Source organism: Orycteropus afer, unplaced genomic scaffold (genome assembly GCF_000298275.1).
Source record: "Orycteropus afer afer isolate SDZICR_OR568_19922 unplaced genomic scaffold, OryAfe1.0 scaffold00099, whole genome shotgun sequence".
Classification (NCBI taxonomy): Eukaryota; Metazoa; Chordata; class Mammalia; order Tubulidentata; family Orycteropodidae; genus Orycteropus; species Orycteropus afer.
Window position 1 is genome coordinate 2,455,977 of NW_006921686.1, and position 10,783 is coordinate 2,466,759.

General features: G+C 46.1%; 1 protein-coding gene across 1 annotated transcript in view; it reads right to left on the minus strand.

The window, feature by feature from the left end:
- The window catches only part of SAE1 (SUMO1 activating enzyme subunit 1), an 86,134-nt gene extending 75,717 nt beyond the window's left edge, over positions 1–10,417 (minus strand). The window contains exon 1 of the mRNA XM_007942876.2: positions 10,320–10,417. Coding sequence (XP_007941067.1) covers positions 10,320–10,417 — 98 coding nt within the window. The remainder of the gene's footprint in view (positions 1–10,319) is intronic.
- Positions 10,418–10,783: the final 366 nt, after the last annotated feature.

Here is a 10,783-nt window from a genome sequence, read left to right on the forward strand (position 1 = left end):
CTATCAAGCAACTATCAAGCCCGTGCATTAGAGAGGTTGACCACCCTGGCATTTAGCTGTATCCGCCAAGTCTGCTGTCATTTTTAGTCTATAAGCCCTGGGTCCAGGCGCTGTCATAACTGGAATCTGGAATTCCAGGTTGCAAATCCCCTTTCAACTTGAGGGACTGGATCTTTTCCTGTTGGGCTGCTCACGTGCCTCACTGACAGAGCTCTTCTCCACGGATCTGGATCTACAAGCATCACCCCTTCCCACCACTGCTCTCCAAGCACACGACCTTGTTCTCAGGCCCTGTTCTCCCAGATGTTCCCTTGGAAATGGCACTACCAACCACTACTGTCTGTTGGGTATGAAGCCCTGGGTTGGAATCCCGGCTCTGGCACTTCCTAAATGACTGACGTGGGCAAGCTGCAGCATCTCTCTAATCTCCAGTTGCTCCTCTGTAGAATGGGGATCATCAGTCGGACTTCACTGTGTTTAATCTCCTCAACCATCTGGTAATGTATGTGTACAAAAGCCTCACCATAGTATCTGGCCTATAACAGACGCTCAGTAACTGCTACCTGAACTTATCAAACTTGTCCTCAATCCCCAGTGCTTTAATTATGAAAAGAACTCCAGTAACAGGATTCTGATTTTCAAAGTGTCTGACAAGAAAAAAAATCTAACGCCGACATTAAAGCCATCTAGAGCCAGCCCTATCCCCTATCAGTGCAGCAACCCAGTATTTGCAGATCAGTCCACCCAGCCCCACATCTGCCTTCAGTTTTCCTCATTCAGACTTTAATCACACTCCACATAGCTGAATGTGCCCTCTCTCCCTCTCTCTGACTGGTCAAGCTTTCCGCATGCTTGAAAACCCAACTCCAATGCCATTTCCTTGAAAAGTCCTTTCCGATCATGGCAGAAGCAAGTGAGCATACCCATCTCTCAATTTTCCCAGCAAGTCACACACGACCGCCTCTGACAATGAGTCACAGAGCCCAGTGGCCTCTCTAGGAGCGCTACATTCCCACCCAGCCCCACAGACACTGACTGCGCCAGGTTTTTTTATTCAAGTACCATCAACACTAAATACCATCTTTATATTTTTAATCCTTAGCAATGCAGGAGTCCTGGGACTGCAGTCTGTTTTATGTTAGATTACAAGAAAAGGCTTTAAACAGTACCTGGCACATATTGTTATATGCCGTCAAGTTAATTTCAACTCTACCAACCCCAGGAGACAGACTAGAACTGTTCCACGGGGTTCCTAGGCTGCATGTAATCTTTACGAAGCAGGTCACCAGGTATTTCTCTCATGGAGTTGCTGGGTTCAAACTAACAACCTCTCAGTGAGCAGCTGAGTGCTTAACCACTGCACTACCAGGGCTCCTTAGATTACAAGACATGCACTTTAACCCTTTCAAGAGAGAATGAATTTTTTCTGCGGTAATAAAGATTCTGATAAAATTAGTAGGATACATTGTTCTGAGGAGCCTCTCATGCTGGTGTTGGTGGGATGAGGACCGTTTCTTCAGATTCATGCAGTTATACCGGCCCCTACCAGATGGTAGCAGGCACTAAAAGTGGAACAGCAGTTTCCCACAAAACCCTAGTGGTAAAAAATGTGAGTGGGTACTATCTATCCTATGGGTCACTTTGTGGGTTAAACTGTAGCTGGCACATAAAACCAAAAATCAAACCCACTGCCATCAAGTCATTCTGATTTATAGCAGCCCTATGGGACCAAGCAGAACTTCCCCACAGGGTTTCAAGGCTTTATGGAAGTGAACTGCCTCATCTCTCTCCCACTGGGGGGCTGGTGGGTTTGAACAGCTGACCTTAGGTTCGCAGCCGAATACCTTAACCACTTCACTACCAGAGTTCCTTACTTGGCATATAGTCAGCATTTAATGAATGTTACCTATTATTATCTATATAGACTCTCGAATGTAGTTCTAAGAGTCAATCCTACAAGCATTCAAGTAGGCACAAACATCATGTACAAATATTTCCATACGGCATCGTCCATCCACTTACCTCCACCTCCACAGCCATATCCTAGTCCAGGCACCACCATTTCTCACTGACCAAGCCACAGCTACCTCAGATCTGGTCTCCCAGCTTCAGTCTCTGCCACAAAAGCACTATCCGGAACCCAGCCAGAGATCTTTTCAAATGTAAACTAGAGCCCTCAAGTAAAATGTTTTAGAAAGCAGCTTTCTAATTATTCTAAAAATTATTCTTAAAATGAAAAAGAAAACTAAAGCTACTCAAGAGAAAAATGCTGTTAAAAAAAAAAAAGATTAAAAAACACAGATGAGCAAAAGATAAAAATTATCTACAATTCTACTATTCAAAGATAAACTGTTAACAATTTGATTTATGTTCTTGGATTTTTACATGCACATATTTGCCTGTATATTTTATTGGCCAAAAGGGCATTTTACCATATCATTTGAATCCTGTTTTTTTCTCCTCTTAATAATCAATCATCAATATCTTTCTACGGTCATAAACCACAATACCAAAAAAAAGAGAAAGAAAAGAAAATCAGGTCACCATGTAACTGCCCTGCTGACTCTTCGAAGGCTTCCTACACAAACCCCCTGCCGGGGCATGCCAGGCTCATCTCTCATCCCACTCTCTCCCTTGCTAACTTGACTATAACCCTGCTGACCCTTCCTTGCTCCTAGAAAATACCAAGCTGGCTCCCGCCTTGCCAACACAGGTCTCAATGCTTCTTCTCCCACTTTTTAACAAGTCCCAATTCTCAGGTCACTGTGCGACTGAGATCTTCTCAGAGAAGTCCACGTGGCCACCTAACAGATCATGCTCATACCCGCTTCTATCTAAAATTATGCTATTTGTTTATGTATCCATTGTCTGGCTCCCGCACCGAATATAAGCCCCAGAAACCACTGAAGACCTGGCACCTATAACTAACTGTTTGCACCTAGATTACTGTTACTCAAATAGCCACTGAACGAATAAATACACCGAAAGAACTCTAACTGCCCACCAACAGAATTACATAAATCTGCTATATAATAAAATAATCATTGTTGTCTGCCCAGAATCCACTCTGATCCATGGCAACACCACTGTATGAGGAGAACTGTGTTCCACAGTTTTCAAGTGGCTGGTGTTTCAAGAGCAGATTGCCAGGCCTTCCTTACAAGGCACCTCTGGGTGGAGCTGAATGGCCAATCTGTCAGTAGCTGAACATGTAAACCAATCATGCCACCCAGGAATTCCTAAAATAACAGCCAACGATTACTGAACACTTACTATGTGCCAGGGACTAAGCTCTTCACGTGTAGTTGTCACAATAATCTTATGCGTTCATACCTTGTCATCTCTATTTTACAACTGAAACAACAAGCATGAAGAAGTTAATAGCTTACCCAATGTCACACAGTTAGAAAGTGACTAATAAATGGCTAGCGAGTAAGGGTGACATTAAAGAAGAGTGATCAGGATGGTGGGCTCTGAAGCCAGACCACTCGGTATCCATACGGTATGGGAAACTAAAACCACACTGACTTGACTGCAACTCCCGGCAACCCCGCGTGTGTCAGAGGAGGCCTGCACCCTCTAGGGTTCTCAATGGCAAATCTTTCAGAAGCAGATAGCCAGGCCTTTCTTCCAAAGCACCTCTGAGTGGCCTCAAACCTCCAACCTTCCGGTGAGTGCTAGTCATTTGGACCACCAGGGATTCCAAGGGGAACTAGGCATAAAAAGAGTTATGGTAATAAATCCAGACAGTACTTATAAAACAATTACTGTATGATAGGCATAAATTACAGGGACCAATCTCTGAAGAAGGACATTATGCTTGGTAAAGTAGAGGGTCAGAGAAAAACAGGAAGACCCTCGACAAGACTGACTGACACAGTAGCTGCGACAACGGGCTCAAACACAGCAACGACCATGAGGATGGCGCAGGACTAGGCAGCGATTCATTCTGCTGCACATGGGCTTGCTGTGAGTCGAAAATGACTTGGCAGCACCTAGAAGGAGCTCTGGTGGCACTGTGGTTAAGGCTTTGGGCGGCTTATCAAAAGGTCAGTGGTTCAAGCCCACCAGCTGCTCAGCAGGAGAAAGATGAGGCACTGTGCCTCCATAAAGATGTATAGCCTTGGAAACCCTATGGGGGTCACAATGAGTTGCAATCAAGTAAATGGCAGTGGGTTCAGTTTTGAATTTTAACAACTCTAGGAGGCAAGAACTATGATTGGTCCCATTTTAAAGATAAGGAAGCTTAGGCATAAACTTGTTAAGGAAACTGCCAAAGATCACACAGCTGGTAAATGGCAGAGCAGATACCAACTCAGTTAACCATGCTCTAGCTAGAGTCTGTGCTAAGTGTTTCAATATCACAAATCAATGTGAAATCACCATGAGACATGCTGGGTGTACGTAACACACTAGTGATCACAGAAGGCTTGCTAAGTCCAGGAACTGAGCGAGGGGCATGTTACATAAAGAACCTCACTTAAACCTTGATCCTGGTTCTCAGCATTGTTCGCACTCTTAGAAAAAAGGATACTCAGCCTAAACACTGCACACAAGTTCTCTGCCTAAAAGTAGCAGGGGGCACACAGACTATGAGCCATCATTACATTTCCATAAGGAAAGGGGTCATGTTGGCCTTAAGGAAGGAGAAACTGAGGCTCGGAAAAGGTGTCCAACTTGTCACAGCTAACAAGTGGCCAGAGCTAGGATCAGAATCCAGTTCGGACCACGATCCGTGGTTTTTCCTCTCAATGTCTCCCTCATGCTGCCTTATGTATCCATCTCAAGCAAACTGAAACCACTGCTGTCAAGTTGATTCCAACTCATAGCACCCCTGTAAGACCAAACAGAACTGCTCCACGGTATTTCCAAGACTGTCATTTTACGGAAGCAGACCGCCACATCTTTCTCCTACACAATGGCTAGCAGGTTTGAACCACCACCATTTCAGTGAGCAGCTGAGTGCTTAACCACTGCACCACCAGGGCTCCTGCTTTATATGCCCAGAACCACACTCACTGCCGCTGAGTCAATGCCGACTCGCAGCGCCCCTACAGGACAGAGTAGAACTGCCCCACAGGGTTTCCAAGGCTGTCCATCTTTACGGAAGCAGCCTGCTTCATCTTTCTCCTGGCTAGTGGGTTGAAACCGTCAACTTTCTGGTTAGCAACCCGATGCTTTAACCACTGCTCCACCAAGGCTCCTCACATACTTAGAGGGGTCAGGCAATTACATCAGTGAGTGAAGCTGAACTGATGGAGAATGGAACTGGAGAACCTAAGCCCTGTGAAAAGAGGCACCTTCCCATGGCTCCAACTAACAGGGGGATGTCTGACCTTCCTATTTCTCAAGAGGCCAGGTATCAGAAATCTATGTGGTATCTCCAAATTTTTGTTGGGAATTTTTTCCCCAACTTCTCATAAAAAAATTTCTAACATACAAAAAAGTTGAAAGGATGATTAACATTATGTTTTCCCCATCTACCTAAATGCATCATGACACTTCACACCTTTAGCTCCAAAATCAGGACATTCTCCTTCACAGCCATACCATTTATTACATCTGGAAAAGAATTCCCAAATACCATGTAATAGGAAAAAATATTTGGATTTCCCCTACCATTTTTTACAGACATCTTTTCTTTTTCTCTTTAAACCAGGACCCAGTCAGAGGAAGGCTCACAGGCTGCATTTGGCTATGTTTCTTTGATCTCTTTTAATCTAAAACATTCCCTCTGCTTGTTTTTTCCCCACGACACTGACTTCTGGAAGAGAACCAGGGTAGCTGTCTGGTAGAATGTTCCACATTCTTCTCTTATCATCACCTCAACGGTGTTCTTTCCTTTGTCCATCTGTTCCCTAAAGTGTGATCAGGGTAAACATTTTTGGCTAGAAAACTTCATAATTGACACAAGAAGCTGGTATTTCACCACATGAGAAGGCACATTCCATCAGGTTGTCCCAAGTGCAGTGGTACTAAGTTTGATCACTCGGCTGAGGTGATGACCAACAGATTCCTCTGTTGTAAAGGTAAGCTCTCCTCTTACAACTGGTCACTGATCTGTGGGATAAAATCGGGGTACTGTGTGAGCATCAAGTTCCCCAACAAACTGTTACAGGATGGTTTTAGTATTCCTTTATCAAGGAGCTCTGGTGGTGCCGTGCTTAAAGCGTTAGGCTGTTAACCAAAACCCCCCAGCTGCTCTGCAGGAGAAAGATTGGATGAGGCAGTCAGCTTCTATAAAGACTGGCAGCCTTGGAAACCCTATGGGGCAGTGCTACTCTGTCCTCTAGGGGCGCTGTGAGTCAGAATGAACTTGACAGCAACAAACAACCACAGACTGTAACTTCCCTCCACGGCCCTTTTTCTTCTTTTTACCCTCCTTTCCAGTTCCTACAATCTTGGTCCAAGATCACAGAGCAACTCAAAGGCAAAAAACTGCAGTTAGAATGCCATCAGTGGATTCCTAGGCTTTCCATTTCACAAAGTAACCTCAGGCCCAGATTCCTCCTGTCCTACCTGGAGTTCCCTTAGAGGCAAGTCAGTTGGCTCTGTGCAGCCTGTTTCCTCACCTGCCCCTTCTGCTCCAGAGAGCTGAGACCCAGACGAGAAAACGGACATGAGCGCCCTCTACTAAACTCTATAGGTGGCCCACAAAGTAGAGACCACAAGTTACAGACAAGCCCCTCCCATCTGCCCAGGACCTCAGTCACTCTTGTCCAGGTTCTCCACCAAGTTCAATCTCCGCTCCTTTGGAAAAACTCCCACCTCCCAGGAACTCTACGGCCTGACAGTCACTGGTCCTTGGGTCACCTGCCCCTCGGAAGCTCCCATCTATTCTTCATTGTTCCTCAGAGAAACCACTCCTACTCCTCTGACAGTCCCCTCACTCCATTCCAGTTTACTCTTCACATGCTTCACCCCACATCAGATAAAACTATGCTGTTGTTTGCCGTGGAGTTGGACCCAACTCCTTGGGTTTCCGAGGCAGTATCGCTACGGAAGTAGATTGCCCAACCTTCCGTCCGAGGAGTGGCTGGTGGGTTTGAACTGCCAGCCTTCTGATTAGCAGCCAGATGCCTTAGGCACTATGACACCTTTCCCAAAACTCTCAGGCCAGAAACCTTGGCATCACCCTTCATCACCCTTCATTTCCTCTCATATCCTACTATCAAATCCTTTGGCAAATCTGGCTGGTCCCTTTACCTTCAAAATATATCCAGGTATGTATCTGACCCCTCCTCTAGCATTCCAAGCTGTCATTATGTCTCACATGTACCACAGAAGTCTCCCATGGAAATCGAACTTGACAGCACCTGTCAAAAACTCCTAACTGAAACTCTTGTTTCCACTTCTGCCCACTTAAACCTATTCCACACTCAGCAAGAGTGATCTTTTTAAAACCAAGTCAAATTGTGTTATTCCCACTCTCAAAACTCCAATGGTTTCCTAGCACACTTAGAATATAAAGTTGCTCTTCACCTGTTAAGTTCTAGCCACCCTCCTGTTCTAATTAACTTGCCCAGCTCAGGCCTCCATGATTTACCTACACTAGGAACTCTGGCAGCATAGTGCTTAAGGCACTTGACTGCTAACCAGAAGGCTGATGGTTCAAACCCACCAGCCACTCCTCGGAAGGAAGGTTGGGCAACCTACTTCCATAGTGATACCACCTTGGAAACCCAAGGAGAGGTCACTATGAGTCGGGGCAGACTCGAAGGCACATAACAACAACAACAACAAGCTGTTTTCTATGTCAGGGACGTTTCTCCCCCTGATGGCCACCCGGCTCCTTCTCACCCTTCACTCAGGTCCCAGGTTCAATGTTACTTTTACAGAAGCCTTCCTGGACCACCTTATCAAAACAGCTCTCCCCCACCACCACCCCATCTTTTATTGACTCCCCTCCCTTACCCAAAAGCACCAACGGTGTGCACTCAACTACTGACCTAAAGGTTGGTGGTTCAAACCTACCAAGCAGTACCACACAAGGAAGGCCTGGTAATCTGTTTCCATAAAGATTACAGCCAAGAAAACCCAGAGACCTCAGTTCTACTTTGTAACACATGGAGTCGCCATGAGTTGGAATCAATTCAACAGCAGATTTGTTTTTTTCAGTATTTCTGCTTTATTTTTCTCCCTAGAACTTCCATTACCTGATACTGTATAATATTACATACAGTTAAGGGAGCTCTGGTAGCATAGTGCCTAAGACACTTGACTGCTAACCAGAAGGCTGACGGTTCAAACCCATCAGCCACTCCTCGGAAGGAAGGTTAGGCAATCTACTTTTGTAGTGATACCACCTGGGAAACCCAAGGAGGGGTCGCTATGAGTCGGGTCCGACTCGAGGGCACCTAACAACAACAAATATACAGGTAATCCTTGACTTAACACATATTCAAGTTACAACATTAGAATGTGGGCAAGGAATCTGTTTAGCTCACCAATACATGCTCAGTGCCTAGAACAGCACCTACGCAGGTGCTCAGTAACTATCTGTTGCTTGCATCAAGCACCTCCTTCAATATCCAACATATGCCCACCCTTACTCTCCTAGCCCCTTTGCACACACCCCCACACCCAGACACAAGCAACCTCTTCAGGTACTTCTGCCCCTCTAGACTCGGAGCCTCTGAAGACGTCCACTTGAAGTAATTTGCTCCAAAACTCCTCAAACGCCCACCTTCTTTCAGATTGGCCCACCACTCAGGACCCACAAGAATGTCAGCCCATCAAAGGATTTATCTCTAAAATATATAGAAAACTCCAACAGCTCAACAACAAAAAGACAAACAATCCAACTCAAAAAGGGGCAGAAAACATGAATAGACATTTGACTAAAGAGGATATTCAGGCGGCCAACAAACACATGAAGAAATGTTCACACTCATCAGCCATTATAAGCAAGATGCAAATCGCAACAACCATGAGATACCATCTGGCCCTAGCACTAACAGCAAAGTTCACCAAGATAGAAAATAACAAATGCTGGCGAGGATGTGGAGAGATTGGGACTCCCATACACTGTTGGTAGGACTGTCAAATGATACAACCACTGTGGAAATCAGTATGGCGATTCCTTAAAAAGTTGGAAATATAAATATCATTTGTTCCAGCAACCCTATTACTAGGTATATATCCTAAAGTGAGAGCCAGGGCATGAATATGCACACCCATGTTCACTGCAGCACAATTCACACCAGCAAAGAGATGGAAACAACCTAAGTGTCCATCAACTGAAGAATGGATAAACAAACTGTGGTACACACACACAATGGAATACTATGCAACCCTGAAGAATAATGTAGAACCTACCAACCACCACGTATGGATGAACTTAAAGAACATTATGCTGCATGAAATAAGTCGATCACAGAAGGACAAATATTGTATTAGTTCCTTATTGTAAAAAGTCAAGGAAAGGTTTATATATGGAAGGGAACTTTCTTTGTTGGTAACCAGGAGTGGGAGGGAAGGAGAAGGAACACACACTGCAAAAATAAAAATATATATATTAAAAAACCAAAAAAAGAAAAAAAGTCAAGGAAAAGTTTATATCTAGAAGGAGGCTTTCTTTTTTTGGTTACCAGGGAGGGGAGGCTAAATTCCTAGATAGGTTGAAAAAGAGAGAGATAGCTAGACAGTTAGAAATCAAAGATTGTTAGTTAGTGGTTACAGAAGTAGGAGGGAAGGGGATGGGGAAGCGTTTGTTTAGGGGGCACTGAGTCCATGATAATGGTGGTGGAATATTTTGGAAAAGGACAGCAACAATCGTGGCACAAAATGAAAAATACCTTGTGTATGTTTTCACCACAATAAAAGTTTTTTAAAAAAATAACAACAATGTCAGCTCATGTCTGTGGGGTCACCAATGTCCCCAGCACCCTGCACACAACAGGTTCCCACTATCTATGGCTGAATGAATGAATGAACACCTAGCGACACCCCCCTTTTCTGCATCCCAGGGCCCCCTTATCGCCTAAATTATCTGTTCCCTGAATTCCACCTCCCAGGCTTCCGAGCCTTTCCGGTTGAAGCCGCTCAATCCCTCGTGATCTCCGCCCACCCACCCGTTCAGAAGCCCTCGGAACGGACCTCCCACCTAGAGACGTCTCCGCTTCCCATACCTTCCAGAAACGTCTCGAATTGGCCCCTGAAGTCCCCTCAGGAGCGCTACCATCCCCGGGCACAGTATTCCCGCCTCTTCGTTTCAAAAGACACCCTTCCGCTCCCTCAGGGCCGAAAATGCCTCATACCAGACTCCTCCTCCCCACTCCCTCTCGACCCTCGGTCCCTCAAGCCGCATCGGCCCTTACCGTTTCTGGGCCTCCAGGCCCCAGAGGCGGATCTGCCGGTCATACTGCGCCGCCTCCTCCTCGCTGATGCCGCCGCCAGCCTCCTCCTTCTCCACCATGGCGCCGGTCCTTGGCTGCGTTCACTCCGGTCCCGCTCACGAAAACCGCCCGCCGGCCTCGCGCGCCGCCAACCGTCTGTCTACCGCGCGCCCTGGCCGCGCCTGCGCCTGCGCCAGAGGGCCGCGCTTGCGCAGTACTTTCTCCGCGGTTAGGCCGGCCAGCAGAGCCTGGGACCACGTGGACACTGGACGTTGGAGCCTGCAAAGTGGAGAGAACCTCGGTATGCTAGAGACTACCAGTCATGTGGGGAGCTCTGGTAGCATAGTGGCTAAGACATTTGCCTGCTAACCAGACGGCTGGCGGTTCAAACCCACCAGCCACTCCTCGGAAGGAAGGTTGGGCAATCCTACTTCCGTAGTGATACT